Source organism: Ciconia boyciana, chromosome 13, assembly GCF_034638445.1.
Source record: "Ciconia boyciana chromosome 13, ASM3463844v1, whole genome shotgun sequence".
Classification (NCBI taxonomy): Eukaryota; Metazoa; Chordata; class Aves; order Ciconiiformes; family Ciconiidae; genus Ciconia; species Ciconia boyciana.
Genome location: NC_132946.1, coordinates 15,292,551 through 15,315,895, shown reverse-complemented (window position 1 = coordinate 15,315,895; position 23,345 = coordinate 15,292,551). Strand labels below are relative to the sequence as shown.

General features: G+C 36.1%; 1 protein-coding gene across 4 annotated transcripts in view; it reads left to right on the top strand.

The window, feature by feature from the left end:
• The first annotated feature begins 2,834 nt into the window (after positions 1 to 2,834).
• RBFOX1 (RNA binding fox-1 homolog 1) overlaps positions 2,835 to 23,345 on the top strand; it is a 292,969-nt gene continuing 272,458 nt past the window's right edge. For 3 of the 4 annotated variants that reach the window (XM_072877924.1, XM_072877921.1, XM_072877919.1), the window contains exon 1: positions 2,880 to 2,978. In XM_072877924.1, the coding sequence (XP_072734025.1) occupies positions 2,880 to 2,978 (99 nt within the window). Of the gene's footprint in view, positions 2,979 to 11,200; positions 11,235 to 23,345 lie in introns of all 4 variants that reach the window. The other variant, XM_072877915.1, reaches the window with a different exon arrangement.

Genomic DNA, 23,345 nt, shown 5'->3' with positions numbered 1-23,345 from the left:
GTAATGACTTTCCCCTGCATCTCTTGAAGTAGCGTCTATCAGGCTAAAGAATTCTGTTTCTTTTTTAGGTCTCTTACACTACTGAATTATGTATGTTTATCTATTGTTTCTCTGTGTATAGATGATTTGGATAGTTAAAACATTGATGTTCTTGTTTTAATACTATGAATATACAAATGTAAGGTATTAATGGTATTTGTGGTCATGTTTTTCTTACTTTGAAATGTGTGAAAATTAAGGATAAAAGACCAATGAGAAATTTACTTTTACTATTAATATTAGCTACATTTACACTACAAAATTCTCGTGAAGTAATTGTTCAACACACTGCTTTTAAGAGTTTAATCTGTTTTATGGATGTCCTTTTAGCTGTAAAATAGTGCAACAGACAGAAGAAACTTTGCTTGACCATCACCATGTTCCAGAACTTCACTTTGGGAAATTGGATAGACTTACATAGTTCCAAACTGTTTGGCTAGGAAGCATGCTGCCTTTGATTTTTGACGTAATGTGGAACAAGTTGATTTGCCTCCTTACATAATGTATTTGTTTTTCATTAAACATTCTGATAAGGTCTTATTAAAGTACCATGTATTATTTATGGTATTTCATATGAAAATGAGCTGAAGGGAAAATTCTGTCAGCTTAGGGCATTTGCAGAATAACAGCCTTTCTGTGCTAGAAAAAAAAAGAATGAAGAAAAGCATGACATACTCCTGTCAGAACAGGAGACTGCTTAAGGCAGAGAGAAAGAATGAAGAAAGGAGAAAGGGCATACAGAGAGTTCATTTCTCCTTCTTCTCGTTCTCTCTTGCTCTGTGGTGTGTGGGGTTTTTTGTCGGTGGTTTGGTTTTTGGGTTTTTTTGTTTGGTTTTTGTGTGGGGTTTTTTTTTTTTTTTTTGGATAAAGTAATCTGTGCTGTTCTGTATCTGGGCTGTTCTAGTAGATCTGTCCATGATAAACTGCACAAGCATGGATGTTTCCTAAGCCAAAACCAATCCCTGTATTGTAAGTTTGTGCGTGATTGTTTTGGTGTTGATTGCTGAGTTCTAAATACATAGGGTTTGTTGCATTGACGGCTTTTGAGAGAAAATTATGTAATAACTGATTCTGCTGGAAAATTTTCGGTTTTGCATGAAGAAGACTTAGTGGATCTAAATCAGTCTCTGAAGCTTGTGTGGGTGCAGGTATGTGTGCGCACATGTAGAATGAAAAAGAATATTTTTTTTTTAATACAGCACCTGAGTTGCAGTGACATGTTTTGTATCTGTTTCCAGTTAAGCGGGGACTATTATTTGTTTTTAAGGGTAGACGTTAATATCAAACCAGTTACGCTGTTGATGAAATAGACTTCTCTTGTATGTCAGTTATTTATTTATTGTTGTTAACATTAAACTCTTGATATAAGATGTGTTTTTGTGGGACTTAGATATCTTATAGGTAATTTTAAAATCTTCTGCAGACTCTTTTTAAAAAGAACTCCTTCAAAATCTTAGGTGTTGCTTTGAGGTTTGACCTTTCCTTAAGAATTAATGTTTAATTCATTTGTCAAATTCTAATTAAAAATAGTAGTAGCTTCTGTTATATTTGAGTTGTATCTAAGAAAAAAAAGAGAGACCTGTAATATAGGACCTCAAGGACAAGCTGTAATATAAATTATTTGATTTGCAGGTCACATCCTACTTTATTACATAAAGACTAACTAGATCTACTAATGAATAATTATTACTCCATAAAATAAAGGGGGGGGGGGAGAAAAAGCCTGCAAGAGTGGAATACTAATTTGAGGTATCACTCTCAAAGTAAAATGTAAACATTAAATTCTGAAAATTGCAAATGTAATTTTTCCATGTAACCTGATAGGGCAGTCCTTTGTAATAGATTGACTAGCTGTCAAATAAATTTGTAATTTTAGATGAGATGGGTTTTGGACCAATTTTAAGACACAGTCTTTATCCAAGCCTGCTCCCCTCCCCCCAGTAAAGTAGACACAGCGTGCCATAGAATTTTGTTTCATTCCTAGTGTTTCTGCTGCAGTGGTTACACTGATATTTCACAGTTTCGCTGTAATGCTTTTATAGGCTTCTCTGGGAAGCTACATGGTGAATGAAACATAGATAAAAAATTAATTTGTATTTAAAACAAGCTCATTTACTGATAGCACTGTATATTGCTGGAATCCTCTTGACTAGCCAAGATTCTTTCCCTTCCCCACTTTGTGCTTCATACTTTTGTTCTTAGAAGGGGAAAGCCCTTTTTGTATCAGGTGTGAGTCCTGGGAGGAAAAAAAAGTGTGTGTGTGAGTGTGTATGTGTGCGTGCGGAATCATAACAGGCATTCAGTCCCAGCTGGGCAATGACACTAATTGCCCAGATCTCGTGGATGCCTGTGATGCAGCGCGCTCACTTTCTCTCCTTCCCTATCCTCTCCAGGGATTTTTAAAATGCAGTATTTGAATTTTGGTGAGTGGTAAAGACCCTGCCCTAGGACCCATTTGACAAATGAGAAGCTGTGCAGCATCAGCACCAGCCGACTGAGCCTCACTGAGTCAATCTCTCTCTCTACTAGTCAGCAGCTACTGTTGTGAGACAAGCTTCAGCTCGCTCTGTCATTGAGGAAGTTCCATTTGCTCATCAATAGGCTGCAGGCTGTGTCTTCTTTTTTTCCTCTCTGTTAAAAATTCGTAGTTTAAACCTACCAAGTTGCCTTAGCTGACAAATGAATGTAGGGATCTAGCGCTGGGGGAAAAAAAGGCATTCAAGAAATACTGTTTCTTACTTAAATAATCAAAAGGAAAAAAAAACGTAGTGACAAGATAGGGCAAACGTGCTTGCATGCAAGCCCCCTCACTTGTTCTACGTAGACTTCAGAGCAACACCATGCAGCATCCCCTTACGGGTGCAACCTGCGTGGCACTGCCGAATGTGGGCATGTGTCCCCAGCTCTCCTGTGCCTTGACTTTTATGTACTTACAGCAGGTAAGTTTGCTTAACTTTTCCTTTTCCTGTAGTGCCTGCGTTGTCAGCATCGTTTGGGGGATTTCTAATCTTGGAGATATTTTTTGTGTGAATAGACTGTAGAAATGTCTCCCACTGTGTGGAGTGAATGTTGTGCCTGCACTTAAGAATGGTGAGAGTGAGTAGAAAATATGTTTTAACAGAGCATCAAGCCTTTGCATATCATCTTTTTTTTTCCCCAATGTCTTTATTGATGCTGTTTATAGGTATTTAACACAGTACTTTGACTGCATTTCTCGTGGCTACTGTAGCAGAGTTTCAGCCATAAAGGACTGCTCTTTATTCACTTGCAGGAATAAATTAGACTTCTAATGTAAATGTGCCCAATGGCAATTTTGTTTAAGCCTTCTTTGAAGCCAGGAATTTTAAGTCTGTGTTGAAACATGCTGCTGATTAAAATCAAGCTGATTTTTAGTTCACCAAAAAAAAAAAAAAAACAGAAAAAAAAAGATTTATAAAGCTATAACTGTGCAGTATTAATACTTCTATCACTGAAGCATATTGGAATGGGTTTAAAAAAATGTTCTGATATCAGCAAAATGATACCGATTTCTAGTCCATTTTTAAGATTTTTTTTAAAATCAATTTCATATAATTTTTGATTCTAGGGGTTTTTTTTAAGTATTTCCACTCCTATCCCTCCCCAAATTATTTACTAGTTGGTACCCCTCTCTCTGTTATAACAGGAGATAAATAACTGGGTAATAACACATTATTTTTTTAAACTAGTATTTTTGAATCATCATTGTATTCTACTTCTCTGTTTTATAACTGAGTCCACCGTTATAGAGAGTCATCTAGTAAGTATGTAGAGCCAAGCCAGAAATATGATATCATGCAAAAATGATTAATCCTGTTTATTCTGTTACTTTCTGCTGAAACTTCAGGGGAAAAAATTCTTGTGCTTACTGTAACAAACAGGGGCATTTCTTCCAACTTCCGCTACAGTAGTTTATATGCATATTGACTTCCATGAAAACAGTCTCTAACTTTACGTCTGTATTTACAAATGCCTGAAAGATGTTTTACAGTATTTATTTTTGTTCCTAAAGATTAAATAAAATAGATTTAAAGCTTATTTTTATTTCAGAATGGTTTTTTTCTATTACTGCTGAAAGAACAGAACTCAGGTATTTGCAGGATATAAACCCTTCTGTAGCTTTTTTTTTTTTCTTCAATAGTGTAGTATAAACCATTTCTGACTTACAGCATGGGAGTGCATAATAAAAGATTCTTGTATACGCCCTAGATTATACATGTATGTGGGAGGGATTCATATGTCTGCAATTAAAATTTGCATCAGATACATATGATGTATTTAATATTTAAATAAATTGCATTTCATAATTAAAATCTATGTTCTTAGTAGTTCTGTATTCTGGATACGTTTTGGAACGTACATTTATAGATCAGCTTTAATGATCCAGTGTGACTTGTGCACTTACTGGCTGTATACAAAATGTATTCCTGTATTTTGCTGGATTTGTTCCTTTGAGTTTGCCAAACAACAATTTGTATGTTAAAGATCCAGCTTTTGAAAGGAAAAATGTGAATTAAGGTGAGAGGTCAAGATGGCCACACAAGGAGCTGATAAAGGATAACATAAAGACGAGGTTAGGTGCTAACCCTCCTGTGTGAGCTATTGCAGTATCATTATGCAAACACATCCATAGTATGGCACTGCTTTAAGGTTTAAGAAACTGTGCAACTATAATGATTAGTTTAAAATAGTGAATTCAATTCCATCTATTCCATTCGAGAGAAAGATGAGAAGTGATTGCTAATGCACTTTACAAAGTGCTATACCTAGTGGATAATTTTTAACTCTTTAAGTGGATTAACTGCCACACTGAAAGTATCTTTTTTAATTTTTTTTTAAGTGTTGGCTTTCTCATCTGGTTAATCCTATTGTCGGTTTAGAATCATTCTGCCTCTACTAATCACATTTATATATAAGTTTAAAAGTCATCTGAATTCCTGATGATAATTGTGGCAGAGTCAAAATTCTGTGCTTGTTGCTTCTTCTGATTGCTGTTTGGCATTTTAGTTATTCTGGATTCCTAGAGAGTCAGATAATTATCATCTTAATTCAGGTATGATTTATTATTTTATGTATTTTGTTAAGTATTTCTTTAGAAACAATGTTACTTTATCTCAAAATTATTCAGGCAGAAAGATAGTACTGTGGTGACATTACCTACAAAGCTAACGTAACATGGTTCTGGTTTTAAATAAGAAAAGATAAGAAGTGTTTTGTATTTTTGAAAAACGTTAATAAACTTTTACTATGACAGTCTACTTGGCTTTTTTTTTTTTTCTATTTTTCCCATATCTGATAATTTCTAGCAAACCTACAAAAATACCTGGTTTGTATGTTTAGTGCAAATATCACCATTTCAGTGAAGCAGTAAATGTTTTTCCTCACTCTACAAAGTTATCTATCGATCTTAAATACTGGTAACCTAAAAGCTTTATCTGGCAACTTAATAACTAGTGATTCCCCCCTGCCTGTGGACCCTGTAACCGGCAGTATATAGACATTATGTGAACCTATTGAGTAGAGTATTTTTTTCCTCTAAAAACTGCACTTCAGATAAGTCTGCTTACTTGCACCTCAATTAAAATGAATTCCAATGTGTATTGCAACTGAGCTCACTCTCAGTTGTTAAACTTTACTATCTATTTAGAATCTATGAAAAACTTTATTCTCTATTTTTGTGTGTATCTGCTAAATACACTAGGAATCTGTCACATTTAAGTTTTATAATTGGATATATGTTTTTTCTGAAAGACTATAAAAGGCGTTATGTTCTTCTCAAGATGGGCAAACTTCCTGTCAATAAATATTTATGTAGCCATGAGGATGGTGGTTTTCTGTGGAGCTGTATTAATCATTTGGGAAAATCTGTGTTTTGGTAGTCATTTAAAATTGGTCATTATTTTTTTGCTAAACTAACACCGCTTGGTCAGTTTGTTTAGTATAAATGGATAAATTGCTTTCCACGGTGTACCCACAGAAGTGCTCTACTACTTTGTCCAGTGTTAGAAACTTAAGTATTTGCTTTGATATCTTCCAGATTATGCACTTACATAATGTTTTAAGCCCTAAGTGAGGAACTGAACCTTTTTATTAAAACAGTTTGTGCATACAGGATGCTTTACCTAAAAACATTTAACTGTTGAAAATAAAGTTGAAAATAAAATACAGAGGCCTAGTTCACATTATGGATTAACTGTCAATAAGATATTGACTTGAAAAAGCCAACAAAAACTGAAGGATGCTTCCGAGTTAGTTAAGCTGTTTGAAATGGTCTGAAATTATTTGGATGTTCTCTTACTAAGATGCTTCTAACTTTAGAAATCCAGAAAGAGTTTTCAAACAACATTAAAACCAAAATGACTGTATCAGTGGCAGCAACGAACAGAAGGAGGATATATGGTTTTGTTTTGGAAGTTTTTACTGCATCATTATAAAGATAGGGACAATTGGGAAAAGTGTAGATGCATTTGGGTTAGTATTTTACCTAGTGTCAATATTTAAAGATACAGGAAAAAGGAACTTGGATTTGTAGTACACCCTATCATTTGGTAATACTTTATGGTGTTAGAAAGAGCTAAATACAATGCAAGAAATAATTTCTGACCACAAGCTTACATCAAATGCTAGCGTGAAGTAATTTTTGCAGCAAAATTTTGACCACCTGTAAATTGGGATGTAGCGTATATTAAGGAGGCTTAGCTCTGTTAACTGGTATTTCCCTATGATATATGTTTGCCTGAACATAGGGTTATTTAGTTGGTATTTTCTGAGTAAAGTAACAAAGTCAACTGTTGTTTTGAAACATCACATAATATTCCATGTCATAGTGTATAGTGCTGCTGTCATTATTTTAAAATTGGTAATTTTTTTTTTTCTGTTTAATGATGATAGATGTGCTTTGTTTTAAATAGTGAAGTGGTTTGTACAAAGGGTAATTCCTCTTAAATGGAGCAATTGCTCATAGTGGACATTCACAGATCGAAAACAATTGAACTGAAACTTCAATATCAACCTTTTCTGTCTTTAACAAGAAAGTAGTTCACGGTACAGCTCTCGTATCAATGATGAAAAGAATCCACCATGAAAACAAAACAAAACCCAACAAACCCTCCATCTCTACCCCAGCTATTCCATTAGTGCTTACATGGTAAATTAGTGTAATTTTATTTGGGCCTTAAGCATTATGACTATGGAGAAAAGCTGAATTCCCCACTCAGTTACTTATGTCATGCTTCTGGATCTGATGATTTATAGGAGTCTGAAAGACTTTTTATCACATTCTTTCTTCATGGCTTAATTCAACATTGATTTATTTGGTAGCATTTTCAATTGATGTAGTCAATAGTATCAATAATGGAATAAGGATTAGAACAGATTATCTTTGTGCTAAAATTGTGTAAAGAATTAAAATGGATGAACAATTCCTGGATACAGTTTACCTTTTTTATAGAGCACAAGCACATCAATTGCTGAATGCCACCTTTGCAGTTGCAGTTCTAAGTATGTGTCTTTTGCATTTTATACTTTAGCAAGTCTTCAAAGGATCGGGTATGTTAGTTGAATTCAATAACTGATGTTTTATGATGACACTGTTTAAACCTATCATGAGAACACCGCCTTTCTTTACCTAGTCTATTTATAGTACTCGCTCACTCTGTGGCTCTCCTGTAAAATCAGTTAATCTGACTTCAGCTCATGAAAATTTTAAGCATCTGTTAGCTTACAAATTGGAGTCTTTGCACAATTTTGTTCCTCAGTCTGCTATTTCATGGCAATTTTCATGTGAGAACATACAACCTCTGCTTATGACTGCATGAGTGAAAAGAAGTCCATGTTACTAATGCTCACTCACCATCTGTTTTTCTTACAGCTGGGCCTTGAATAATTGTCCAGTAGCTGATGGACTGAGGGTAGGCAATCTTTTCAGGGTTTTCTGATTCATTTAACCAGCTTCGCTGCCCCAAGAGAAACGTAGTGCTTGTTTATTCATATGTGTAGGGTAAAAAACCTGTACTTTGTCACATAAATTATAGTACTCTGTTAAAACAAAAAAAGCAATTACCATGCTATAAACAGGATCATGTAGATGCATTTGCACCTAAGGGGGCAGTGTGGCAGTCTTAGGGAATTTTAGTATATGAATGAAACAGACCTCAAAAAGTGGGAATGTAATGGTTGCATCCAGAAGTACTGTTAATGCAGAAGTAAGGAATGATGTCTTGATGTGCTGTTTACCTTCATTAGGGTAAATAAGATCATTTGGTATTCATCAATAAATTTCGAAGCTGGTATTTGAGAATCCACCTGTGATTCAAGACAAATTGGAATGTTTACATATCTTTTGTCTCACAAGAGCAATTTTGTTGTTTTCCAGAGACTAATGAGAAGTGGCTTAGAGATCAAGTGCTATAGCAGTACTCATTCTGAATAAGAGCTAGTTTGGGGCATTTAACTCCAGCGTTTTCAAACAAGGTCAGTCTCTTCTCACAATAGCACAATAGCAGAGGAGGTGCTTTAGTTAAGTGCTCCCCTCTTTAAATATTAGAAGAAGGAAAAAAAAAAAAACCAAAACCCCAAACCAAACCAAAATCCAATCCCAAACACAAATCCCCACCTACCAACCAGAATCAGTTAAGAAGGTTACTTGCTACTTTGGAATATAAGAGCAAGAGCAGTTGCAAAGGAGCTTCCATGTGGCAGAAGCAGGTGAATATTTCTGGCTTAGAATAATTGTTTTTATAACTGGGCTCTTTGAACATTTTAAAACACTTCAGCTGAAAAGTGGTGGCTGGATTTTCTGTTGTGAGCTATTTGTAAGTTGTCACTATTCATTGATATTTGCTAAATATGTATATGGATGGTTATTTTCTGAAAAAATAGGTGGTGTGGTATTTTATGCCAAGGAAAGTGTGCATTGGTTATTTAAGCAGGGGTTTTTCTCAGGGCAACTAGTAGAAATTTCATTCAGTTTGTTTAGATTTTTTGACCAGTAGCCATGCAACACTAGACTATGAAGTTTTTTGTTCTTCAATGTGTGTATTTCTGAACTGGTAACTAAATACTATCATGTTAGTGTTACTTCTGTTTAAAATATTTTTGAAGTATTTAATAGGTAGTGTAAATGAAAGCGATGAAAATTGTGACACTAGAATTTATCACCTTGCTTTATAGAGTTGGAATAATGTTAGTGGAAAGGAGAAGTCAACACCCTCTAAGAATCCTTCAAGCTTTCCTGCCTTTTAAAGGTGTATGTGCGATTGATTTATCAGTTTTAAAGTGTGATGTGTAGTACAAGAGCTCTCCTGAGGAACTCCTGTCATTTCTTTGCTAGCATTGCTCATTTACCTCTGAGTTGCCTAGTGCAGCGCCATTGACTTCTTTTACGTTTTGCTTCCCCTCCTACTCTGTCAGCGCAGCAGCCCAGTGAATTTAATTAGAGAAAATAGCATATCTAATGCCTATAGTATCCTGACTAGTTGTAGTTGGGCCTTTGGTCTTTTGCACTATAGCAGGCTCCAGCTGTGGAGAGATCTCACTGTGTTTTGATCCTGCTCTTTCTCGTTGTGTTGAACACATGCAGAATCAAAATTAGATACTGTAGTAAGAACTGAAGCATTCAGTGAATTATTTTTTGTTCACAGTGAGTTACTGATTTTTATTTTTTCCCCCAGCTATGGAAAGAAAGTGTGTGGTACTTCAGAACTGAAATACTTAAGATGTTCAGATGCTCATGAATAAGAATGCAAGTGCTTTCATCTTAGACCATTTTTTCAATTTACCTTTTGACCCTTTATATCAAAACACACCAAAAATTGTTGGTCTTCCTATCTGTATCATCTTGAATATGCCTTTTTTGTAACTGTGCATAAATTTAGTAGTATTGTCTCATATTTGTGAGATGTGTATATACTTATGATATGCCTTGCCTCAATTCCTTACTGACTTGTACTAACTATTATTATTATTATTATTATTATGATTACGTAGTTTTGAAGACTGCTTCTTTGGTTTTGCTTCTTGTAGCCTCTTATTTTATAGCTATCTTCATTATATCTACTGTGGCCAGTAAGCCTTCTATAAATTAAATAGTTAATTACAGGCATTGATTATGGGCATGAAACTTTCTTCTCAAACAAGGAGTGATAATAAGTTTTAAAATATAAGCTTATGTTTTCATGATGGCACTGTCTTTCATAAGACAGTGCGAATTTAAAGTGTTTGTTTGAAATAAGTTTCAGTAAGCATTACGGAGGGAGACAAAAAAAACTGTTAAAAGTTCTCCCAGAGAATAAGGTCTTGTCAAAACAGAGCTAGCGTGAAAATTTGGGGGTGAAAAGTCAGGCAGCCCATATATTCAATAAGTGTCTCCTCCTTTCTTAAGTTTTTTTTCCTTGTCATGTATTAGTTCTATCTCTGGGATGTTACATGGCTGCATAGCTCAATTAATGCTCTATGGCAGGAGGAGGAAAAAAATGCCTCTCTCTTGTCAGAAGCGAAGTTATTTACTTTCAAAAGCTGACAGAATAGCACTGCAGGGGCTTCATTTATTTCCGTTCAGAATGTCGTTATTGTGTAATGCAGAGGGACTTCTGCATGCATTGCAGGCTTATTCTTGTAATCTTTAGTCTGCTGGATGGCTGCAAAAGTGTAAAATGGCACACTGGAATGTTTCCCTATTCTGACTTTAGCTCGTTCACTTTTGCAAAACTGCATTCCAAGTGTCTTAAGTATTTACTGTTTAGATGGCGATAAATTCTTTTGTCGGTGGTGCTGATGCTTGATACATTCGGAATCATGCTCTGGCCTAGCCGAAAGACTGATTGTATCCTTAGTTACCTTTATAATGGGTGTCATTTTTCCTGATGGGTAGCATATGGTTTGAGACTGCTTTTTCAGTATTGCTCTCTCTCTCTGTCATACTCTTTAGTTTTTCTAAGTCGAGCCCCCAAAGGAATATTTTAGTGCAGAATCTTTTATAAAGACTACTTGCTATTTCATTTCAAAGTTTGAAAAAACATTCAACTTTGTTGTTGTTGTATTGCATGTACTTCAGAGGCAAGATAAGTAGATTTAATGTTCCCTATCCAAGTTCAGTGTGTGTCACTGCAAAAATACAGGAGCGTTCAGAAATTGCAATTCGAAGAGTTTTGGTTTATTTTTCCTTTCCTGTTGCTACCGTCTTTTCCAGCTCCACTTAGAATACCATGCTCAGCACATGGACGTGAAATTGCCTGTTGCTCTCTGGAAAGATTTTTGGTACACCTAAAGTAAAAACATTGATAAAGCGAACTTCAGGAGTTTCTTGTGCCCAGACATTGCCCTTCTTTCTGCCTGCTCTTAAAAAAAAATAACAAAATAAATGCTCCAATGGAAAATTACTTCATTTGGAGAGGATTCACCTTTTCGGTGATAGTTGATTTTTTTTTTTTTTTTTCCCCATTAAAATTAACCCCACTTTCAGTAGGTTTTTTCAGTTTCTTTGTCAGTTTAAAGTGGTAAACTAAACATTTTAAAAATTCAAAATGTATTCATTAGTAGTAGATTTTATTTGAACACAACCTGCCTTTAAATGAAGGGAAAAGGATTCTACTTCTAAATGGGCTGGCTTGCTTCTTTCCTTCTTTTCTCTTCCTTTATTTGCAGACATAAAATCCAATAAATTTCTATTGCAGTTGCTGGGCTTGAGGGAGAAAAAGGAAAGGAAAGTACAAAGCTATTGGGAAGCGTCAAACACGGAGAATGATGAAGTACATTTCATAGCAGCCAATTCCAACCCCAAAATCCCTGTTGTGCAGGAAGGCTTTCCAGCTCACACAGGAAATTCAGCCATTGCACAGCATAGTATTAATGATTTATACACACCGCACCACTGCTTTTGTTCACTAGCAGAGCCAGGTTGTGTTAATAAAGGAATTTCAGGGAGAAGGGTCCCGGCATGCTGAGTTGTTTTGCTCAATGCAGTGGATGCTGCCTTCATAAATCAAAGGAATTTAGTGCTTTACAACCTTTCAGAGCTGCCGAGGGTGGGGTTTTTTTTTCTTTTTTTAATCTGATTCACCTAGGAATATTTTCATTTCTTTTCTATAAAGAATGAATGAACTACTGGATGAGATCTATCTCAGCTGTTTTAGGGTTGATTGGTTTGCTTCACAGTGGCATTATACTTCCATTTGTTTTCCATTTGGTATTTATGCTTTATGGTATTGTCTATGGAAAGAGGCTAGCATGGTTTTATTAACATAAAGAGATGCAGATCACATTTATTCTGTCTTGTTTCTTAGAAATAACTAAATAAAATGTAAAGGCAAAATATGTTGGCAGTAAACAAGGGAATTTTGTATTCTTTATCTAAAATAAAAAATTTCATAACACTTACTAAAGCATTTATCACTTTAAAATCAAGACAATTTTTTATTAATAAAAATACGCTTCCATGTTCTTTTGCAATAAATGTGAGTGTTGATTTTAAAAGTTGCTTTTTTATCTGGAAACTTTGTTTCCTAACAGCAACTGCAGGATTAGGTACTTAATTTTGTATTAATTCACACAATGATTCTTTTCAAATAGTGGATCAATATTGATATTACTAAAATAAATATGTATCTACATTTGATTATAGAAATGAAGATGAAGAAGGATGGTTTTAAAACAAGCGCTCAAATTCTGACGTGAATTAGAGTATTAAACAATGTTATGGGACACTCTCCTAGGAAATAAACACTTGGTTTGATACTTATGGAATTTAATCTTTACTTTCCATTACTGTTTTACAAAAGGGGGAGGAAGGGAATAGAAAATAATTACAGGGAACGTGTTTTGCAGTTAAAGGGAATCTGGCTTTCCAGGGGAATCTTAAGACTTTGTATTACACAGCAGGCGCAGTGTTTTTAGTCTATTTGGATCATTCAGAGTCATTGATTCATGTAGCTTTTGCTTACAGAAAATGTGCCCTGTCCTGGCTTTCTTACAATAGAAAATATGGTTCCCTCCTAGCCTTATGAAAGTCAACACTGTGGGAATCAGTATTGCAGAAGTTAAAGCTACTTACTACTGAGAGGAATTTTCTGTTTGTAGTTTGTTCTGTAGTCTGAAGGCAGATAAATACCTTATTTTGCACTTTCATCACTGGTTTAAATATCACAGATTAATATGACAGGTGCCCTGTAAATGAGGTTTATGTTTATAGAGTACCATTTTTGTATTTGTTTGTCCTCTATTATTTGGGTACGTGAGTGTTTCATTGTATTTAATTATGTCTGTGAGGCACAAGACAACAGTCAACATCTGCTCTATTGTTTCCTTGGTTTACAGATAGCTTTGATGGGTTATTAAACAATCTATTTTTCAAACAGAAAACAGGGAAACAAGCTGCACCCATATTATGTAATTTTGTAAAGGTACATTATGTAATTAGTTGTCTAGTATTTGCACAATAATCTTTTCTTTTGGTTGACTAAATGCTACTCCATTAAAAAATATGTGATGAGCTCTGGCAGTTTTTATTTAATAGTGAATTTCTAGTTTATAATACATGGCTTAAGTTGATTTCACCACTACTAAATTGATTTCACCATACATTTTATATTTAAATAATGCTCTTGAGTTGCGAATGTTAATACAAAAATTATAAATGTATATTAACTTTCATCTATTACTGAAGCAGCTACTGATGAACTCTTAGTGATTACAGAAAAGTATTAATTAACTTGAATTATTTTTGAGTAAAAGTTTACACTGTTGCCAGAGCATCGATTGGGGAAGGCAATGCTTAAGCTTCTTTTACTCTCACAGTTCTTACTCAGGGCACAACAGCCCTTGGTGCTCCCCTGCCAAGAGAAGTTGTACTGTACGAGCAGGGAGACAACTCTGTAGAGCTTGACTCTTCTAGAAATGGATTTCCTGTTGGAAGAGTGCTTGTTTCATTATCTGTTTTGAATTTTTTTGTTTTGTTTTAATGTACCTGTCAACTGTTTTAAGTTTCTTTATGTAACACTGATGTCCACTATACTGTCTCTGGATGGATGAAGGTAAATGACTGAAAAATTCCAACTACACCGCCTGTGATTGGTTTTGGCTCAAAAATAAAATGTAGAAGAAAATTTTCCAGACACTAACGATGAACAAATCCTAAAATTAGGCCTTCTCTAGCTTTTATCATTGCGGAAAGTCACCTATTAAAAATGTTTAGGAAGAACATGAGTTTGTAGTATTTTCATGGCTATTGAGCTGCCACTGTATACTGTTATAGAGCTACAGCTATCTGTAGCTGTTTCTTACATGTGTCCATTTGAGGCCTTTGAAATGCTGTTAATGTAATGTGGTTGTTTTATGTACATAGGTTTTCCATTGAAATGAAGCTGTTCAATATCATTTTAACATGAACTAAGCTACCTCTTGTATATACATAAAGAACTGAATTCAAAGGAAAAAAATGTATAATAAGCATAGTTACTCAGAATAGTATGCATTATTAACTCATGTAGGACTGATGTTCCAGGTGCCTGTTTAAATGTGGTTTTGCAAAATGGCATTCAGTTTTTAGCACAGGATGAAAATACCTCACTTTTTTGTGCAAGGGCTTGTGAGAAATACTTCATAATCTCCATCTCACCTATCCATGTGCGTCAGCAGCAAAAGATGTGAATGTGAAACAGGGATTTCGAGTCTGTTCTTGCAATTGTCAATGCTCCTCAATAGATTTGAGGATTACACTTGCAGTTTTGACTCCCCACAAACATGTGACAAATGGGAACTCAAACAGGAACTTCTAAATACAGTTTTCTAAAAAACGAAGGAATGCCAGGTAATGCTGTTTGTAGGGAACTTTTTTTTTCAAGGTGTTTCCAGAAACCCACTGCGGGGTGCAGGGGGAAAGGAACTTGGGTTTTGTTTGGGGTTTTTTCGATAATGTTTATTGCTAAATGGTTTGGTGGGTGTGTCTCTTGGAACTGCTAACTATAAACAAACATATGTGTTTGTGTACAACCAAACAAACCATGCAGGTGTCTTCAAATGCATGCGTTGGAATGGAGCATTCACAGGCTTTTTTCTGGTATGCAATGGAGAGATGGATTTTAATGGGAGGGAAAACCAGGATCAGAATTTCTGCTGGGTTAGATCAACACCATTTATTGACTTCCACTAAGGATATTAGCCTTGGCTTTGCTGTAAAAGTAATGCATTGTACATTTTATATGCTTTTTCTGTCATCATCATATCTTGTATATTTTGCTTAAGAATAATTTTAAGTACTTATTTGCACTAAAATTATACAAGTGGTGCGTGCCCACTTCCAGCAGAAAATTAACTTTGAAACTGCTTTATGGAAATGCTAAGGGAAAGTTATTTGCACAGATTTATGAAGGAAGCTGAGTTACAGCAGGCGGCGTCTGATCTGTGATAGTGGTGGATACGGGTTATTTGCATAGCTTCACAAGGAATTAGGGCTATGGAGCACAAAGCTGTTCAGTGTTTTGTTTGTGTGATCTTAAAGAGCTAATCAGGGCTGAACAGTAGAGGATAAGAATTCAGGAAAATTAGCTCTCTTACTAGTACCACAAATGGCCAGATAGATCAGTAGACAACAACAAAGGTTGTTAACTTCCATTGCTTATGCAGTAGTACTAGATTACACAAGCATCTAAGGAAGCAGACTGTGAAGGAGACCTATCATTAAGAAAAAATTTGAGGGAATTATAAAAACCTTTGAAAATAATTTCTATAAGAATTCACTGGTCCCAGCTGACTCCTTAGTTATCCTGAAATCTGACAGTTCTGTAGAAGCAGCTACATAACACTTTTCTGTCATTGCAATACCAGAGAGATGTTCCAATAATAGCATTTATAATCCAGATATGCAAAAGTTCATGTCTGTGGGAACAACAGGATATGAACGTTCAGGGCAGTTCATGTTTGTTGAGCAACACAAGTCAAAACTTGTAGGGGAATGTTACATTTCTTATTTTCATTTGTTCCTGGTGTTCAGTAACATGCATTTTAGTATTTTGCTTTTTTACTAAACAGTATCATGGGTTGCATTTCTTCTGGTTAGGAACAGATCACTATTGAAAAATCTTGAGAAAAAGTAAGATGCTCTCAGTCAAAGAGTTTGAGTTAAATTTTTGGTGTCTGATCCTCCTATGTTGCACTGCAGGAGAATTGGGCACATCTCAGGTCTTAGAAGGAGTCTACTTACTCTTCGTCTTATTTCTTGCAACAATAAAATCTTACTCATATCCAACTAATAACCTTAATATCAGCTAAAGTCAGCTAAAGTACTGATTTCAATAAAAATAGGAATAATCCTCTTCTGCTGTCCTTCTTCTCTGCACAAATTTATACCAGTCCTTTGCTGGTGCGCTCCAAGGGCACTGACAAAGGTTGATTAAAACTTAAATGAAGGTGAGATTAAAAAGGCCATCCTTTCTTTATTCCCTTCTAATATAAAATGGAATTAACCAAAAGTGAAAAAGTTAAGTGTATGACAGGAAAGGCTCTTACCATCTGGCATTGATACAACAATGTTATGGTTTTCTGTTCTTTGGTGCTTATTCTATCTTTTTCTGTTATTCTGATCAGTAGCACAATCCCCATAGGTTTACGTTGTCCTGAGGAAGTTGTTGTGAGAGATAACATTAGAAATCAAGTATTTGCATGAATACACACAAGTATCCACTGTGGTTGCTGAAGAAAATCACCTGTTTGGTAGAAGAGTTATTTAGGACTGGAATGTATAATGAATAAGTAGAATATTGTCTTAAGAGGTCTTGGGGTAGGAGAGGAAAGAAAACACATGATGTGATTCTTTAGGGTGAGATCAATTTACTGTATTACCAGGAAGTTTTGTTGAAGCTTAATCCAGGGAACTTTATTCTTTCAAAGTAGTTTTCCTGTGTACTAGCTGTTTACATTAAGGTGCCTGCAGAGAATGCCAGAGCAATTCCACTCACATTGACCTGGCCTCAGTCACAGACCCTCAGACTATGGGCAGCAGCAATCTGACCCATCTCAGGAAAAGGCAGGTTCTCCTGTGCTATGTAATCTGTTGGCTGGATAGGCCATGCACAGCAGCTACCTGTAAGACATGAGGCTGAGTTTGGGAGTGCTGGCTGGATTGCTGAACATGGGATTAAATGTGTCTCCAAACAGTTGCATTAGGAGATACCTATGAGACTGGACTGACTTCAGACATAAAGTAGCAATAAAGTTGAAAAAGCTTTCTTAACTTTGTGGTATTCAGATTTGGAGGCAAACTTCATATCAACTGTGCCTTCTAATGCTTTCAGCCAAATCCTGCCTGCCTCAGATGCTCCTAGCTTGTAGTTCTTGGCTAAACTTCAGTACTTAAAAACTATTGCCGATGTCGCGAATAGAGCTGAATTATAGCTTGCATTACATCTAATGCCTTCAAGTCTTGATATTTTATCTCTGGAGAATATGAAACTTGTCAGTTGTGAACAGAAATTCCCTCTGATCCCTTTAAAGACCTGTAGGGTCTTTATTTTGGGGTTTAAATAGGTTATTTCTCCAAGGCACCCTGCTCACTTAGGATATCTACCCTATGCTGGTTTCTGCAATCAAACCATTGCACTTGGCATAGTAGGGTGCTTGAGTGATGTATTTATACAGGCAGGAGGCATGATTTAATACCATCTCATGATTCACTATGCAGTCCTATTAATATGAACTTTACTCAGGGGAATGAGTAGCTGTTACTTGTCGGCAAATCCCGTGTGTATTAAGGAGGTGAAGTTGTATTGAAAGATGCTTACAGTGATACTCTGCTGTTCCCAAGGGAAGCAAATGAAAACTGTACTCTGATGAATAATTAATGTGCTAATTGGGGTCAAGAATAAGTCATAGCTTCCTGTGATACAGTAGTCAGAGGAGCCTGACTACAGCAATAAAGAGAAGTCTGTTTGACCAGATTTGGCAATAAAAATATGTGGCTATCTATCATTTCCACATAACCAAAGCCTGATAGATGACAGTGACAGGCAGGTGGCTTGTCTTTTCTATCCTGAGATCCTGTGTTATGCATGTTGGTGTCAACAAGGAGACGGCCATGAACTGATACTGAGCGAGACTGGTTGTATGCTCAAGTACTGGCAAAAATCCTGTGTGGAATGGATGATGATCTGACATGGCATTGCTTAGGTATATCAATAGGATTCATTAAGAGTGGATATTGATTAGAAGTCAGTCTGTTCCTGATTTGCAAGGAAAAAAATATTTTTTGTTGCTGCTGGTCTGTATTTGCAAATGAATGTACCCCAAGGGGAAGATTACAGCCTGCTCCTACCTGTTGGCAAAATACATGCAAAAATACATATTTCTGGGGCATCTTATATCCAGCACACGAAAGAGAAGAACAGATGAATGAGATTAAGAAAGATATGTGAAAGCATGGATAGTAATACATATTTTGTGAAATACAATGTATAGCCTGACATTTTTTTAAATAAAGATATATGTGATACTGCTTACCATTTATGCCACTGGAAGATGTATGTCATTTTCAGTAGTTTGGCTGTGTAACTGCGTGATGTCAAACAAGCATGAGATCTTGAAAGTGTCTGTTCTATATTTCATACAAAATTTTCAAAACTGCTTAACTTCACATAGATTGTAGGCTTATCTCAACTTTTTAAGAAATGGCAGATAAACTCAAGAGCAGAGTAGTGAAAGGTACCTGAAGGAGCCTGGAAATGGGAAAGAGTTTGCTCTCAAAGAAGCCAACAGTGAAAATATAACTGATTTGGTACACTATCCAGCCGATAGGAATTACACAATAAAAGCCAGTATGGAACTCCATAAGAAAATGAAAACAATGCAGTGCTCATTAAGACATAAGGAACATAGTGAAGACCTTTGCAACACATCTTCAGTGTTGTGAATAAGTAGTAATGTACGCATGTCAAAATCAATTCTTGGTAGTTAAAGCAATAGTATTTTCCTGCGGTTCTGCAGCTAACTTTTCTGAATGATCCAGGACAACAGGAGACAAACTCCCTTCCCCAGATTTGCACAGGGCCACGGAGCCATTCATTGAAGGAGATGCCCTACAAATCACTTGCATCACCATGTGTGCTGCACCACTTTTTTTACCTTTAGAAGATGATTTTCTTTCTGACTTCTTGCATAGTCTAATGTTACCTTTCTTCCTAGTTCAGTGCCCAGCACATTAAATAACTGAAGTTCCCAGATTCATCCTGCTTTAACTTTGACGTGAATGCTGGCACAAAAAGATAAATCTGATTGTGATTCAGAATCTTTCTAATTCATATGAAAACACAGATAAGTCAAAAGGCATCTATAGCTATTTGTTTGTTTGTTTTTTTTCAGGGAGTAGTGGCTCACAGATTCTTCTCCGGTTTTGTGCCATGATACGTATGGATGATGACAGGTCCTTACATTTCTGTAGTAGCCAGAGGGAAGTCCAGCCCAGAGGCATCCCTTAACTCCATTTTTTAACCTGCTGCTTCTCTCTAGCATACATTTATCGCCTATGTAGGTGAATGTGTTTTGCGACTCACTGAAGGTAAATTACTCTATCTGCTATCAGGAGACAAATATGTATCTCTAGCAATCTAGTCTAAGCAGGAACTGAAGGTTTCTAAGGATGTAGAAGAGGGCAAGACATTTATTTAAAAATGTCTGCCTTCACACGTTCCTGAAAAAGTGAAGCTAAGTAGATGTATACCTTTTGAGTGTGTGTGTTCTTTCATATTACTGTCATAGGTGATGATCTCCTTGTACCAGACACAGTTCTCTTCAGAAGGAATTTACAGTCTAAGATGGATACAAATGTATAGCTGACTTGCAGAGTAACAGAGATATTGGTCATCATGCTACTCGGCAGTCAGTTCATCCCCCAGTCAACGTTTTTGTGTGGCATTCTGGCAAGAGGAGGTTTTATGGGCTGAAAAAGAACATTCATAGATGTTTATAGGAAGTTCTTACCTGGTATCAGGAAATTATAGGAGAAAGCATCAATGCCATTTTGAGTGTGGTTAGGAGGCGAAGGAGCGTAATATTTAAGGCAATATGAAGAAGAAATTAATCTTTCAGTTGTTCGTGGTAGTAGCTAGGGTAGGAATAGGCTGAAGTGAGCTCTTGAAGGTGATGACAAGTACCGTATAGTTGCTGAGGTAGTAAAAGAATGTGTTGTGGGGCAATGCAAGGAGGGAAAGGAGAAACGATCTTTGTGGGAGCATTCCAAAAGAAATGCAAAATAAACAGGCCATTTTTTAGCTAGTGAGATACTACAGCAACAGGTGAGCCAGTGCACAGTACTGACAACAAAAAAGAAAGTTTGGAATTAGTCAAACCAAAGAAAAAGGATTGGCCATGTTCTCAGAGACCAACATTTGCTGAGATATTGCACTTCAAATAATGTAAGACCAATTAGCCTATAATGTGAAAACTTTGATTTTTCTAGGGCTACAAATTGTTTCCCAAATATGCTTCCTAAGTTTTTGTGTGACGTGATTCTGTCTGAAGCTCTCATAGTCAGCAGGACTATAATTATTTATCTTTATTTGTCTTTGAAATCTCTAAATTTGTCACCATTGCATATTTAAAAGAAAAAGGCTAGAAAGTTGAACTTCAGTGGAACTGACGCATTGTGGTTTTCTGATTGAAAGAATCAGCTAGGTTCATCTTGAACTGCAGCTAGTTTTTAGTTTGCTCCTAAAAGCTAATGTAATTTTCAAATATAAACTTAAAGTGTGAAAGAAAAATGTATTAATACCAAATATGCAGTATCTCACCAGTATTCCACATACTTGAAAAAGATGGGCTCTCCCTGTTGTAAACAATTTCTGTATCCTTGCCTTATATGCTAGTGTAAACTGAGATGCTTAATAAAATTGACACTCTGACAGCATCCACCATACTTGTATCAGTATGAGATCAGTAGGTATCTTTGATTTGTATATGTGATATTTTCTACTTTAAAAGTCACTACAATATCCATGTTGTATATTGGTTCTGCTGTTAAGTATAATAGGAGTTGGCTGGGGAATTGATACGTGGCATGAACAGCTCCTTCATGTACTTCAAGCTTTGTGGTGCCCTTGGTCCAGAGCCTTTGGTCCCAAATGGTTTTTGCAGAAGGCTGGAAATAGTCTTCGGAATACAAGTGTAGTCGTTATAAAAGTGGCACAGGTGTGGTTGGGAAGGTGGGGGAAGACATGCAGGACAGCTTTTTCTATCTACCGATATTTCATTCAATGCCTGGGTCTACTTACCTCAGGCAATGCTAATCAGCAGCAGCTCACCCTCTCTTTTGGGGCATGCATGGTACTGATCTGGTAGTACATTTTTAGGGACAATAATCTAAAGTTGCTGTGGATGGTGGAAACTACCAGGAGACTTGGAAACTACTTTATCCTCTCAGTTCTGAGTTTTCCTTTACCAGAAAATCACTGAGAAATCTTAAAGAGAAAATGGAGATCATTTGGAGAATAGGAAAGGTGGCCAGAAAATGGGAGGCTTGAAGAATAGCTTAAAGGAAACAAATACGACATAGCTTAAGCTATGAAGAGGGTGCCAACATGGTACCTGAATTATTCATGATCTGTAAGATGGGAAAGTTAGGCCAATGTTGGAAGGAAGTAGAAATTATTTGAAGTTCGCTGGTGTTGTATAGCATTTGGAAGAACCGTTGTTTGTGGTATTTTGAACTAGATATAGGCATTAAGAAGAATTAATTATTTGGCAGAAAGATGGTCTAAACAGATTACTTCTGTCGGGATCTGATTAGAGCATACATCATCGATTGATTGATGACTGCATTGCAGGGATCTGCCCTTTCCAGGCAATGTGGCTCCAGGGAAGTTGCTAAAGCCTTTTTTACCTTGACCCATAGCAAAACTAGGCATCTGCTTTTGCCTGAGGGAATATTTTGGTCATTGTCTAATGTGCCATTTAGGTATTATATGCAGGTGGAATCAAAACCTTGGCCCTTCTTGCATCACTTTCATTTTTCTTGTTCTGCCTGAATGTGTAGCGCAGTTTTCAGACATACTTCTGGCTTGCTTTCTGTGTGCATCTGTACTGTACAGCGGTCTCCATTTCCTTCTCCTTTCAAATGACTTTTTAGCAAGTCCGCTGTGAAATCACTATTAGAGCACTCCAGTCAGTAGCTTCAGTTCTGTGCTAAAACATAAGATTATGGCATTAGACTGCTGGGCCTGAAATACTTGTGTATTTTGTGACATTCTACTGCTACCTTAGCTTGCTTAACCTATGCTGTTCACCCTTAAAACCAGCTTCTTTCTAGGAGGCAAGTTCATAACAGGACTACTCTGTCAGATTTGGGAAGTTTGATTGTTCAGTCAATTTGTGTGTAGAATAGTTATAGTCTCTTACATTAATCAGTTCAAATAATGCATTGTATTATTGGTGCAAAAATAGTCTTTAATTAACAAGTTTAAAAGAGGTGTGTATTGTACGAGCTTCTTAGCTATGATTCAGGTAGTATCACCTGGGAGTTTTTAGTCCAATGCGACTAATTCTTATATTGCTGCTAATTTTTAACACTGCGGATTCATTTTCATCAATAACACCTGCATTTTAGCAAAATTCTGCAGAAATAAAACAAGTAAGATTGTATATTTTATTTGTGGATATATATATTTTTATATAAAACTAATGTTCATCTATTTTCTTGTTCTTTTCTCCTGTCTTTCGTTTTTAAAATCAGTTTTCAGTTTCAGAAAATCCTTGAAAATTTTTAATGAAAAAAAAAACAAACCCAAAACGGTTTTGGAAAGAGCTGAAAGAAACATGCCCTCCATTAGCATACTGAAAATGGCTTAGCATGTCATTTTTTTCTAACAGCATTATAATTTTCTAGAATGGAATGGAAGTGAAAGCTGTATAGTTGTTTAAAATAGATGATCTCCCCTCTTCCACCTACCCCCACACACACACTTAATTTTTTGTAGGGAGTAAGAATCCTGGAGTAGGCAGGAAGTGAGTACCGCCACCATCAGTGGCTTCAGACAGGTGATTGATGTGCATAGTACTGATCATTCTGTCTTGGGCCTAGCAAAACATTTAGGCTCATGCTTAACCTTAATCATGCTAGAGGTCCTGCTAAAGTGAAACAGAATTATTAGCATATTTAATACTCTTCTGGCTCATTCTCTGAGTCGTTCTTTATGGTCAAATTTCATTTATTCAATATATTCTTGCAGAACAGGAGTGACCATTAATGCTAACTAATGGTGAACTGTAAAACTTAAGACAAATTTCCTTTTTGTGTGGCTGGGAGGGAGAAA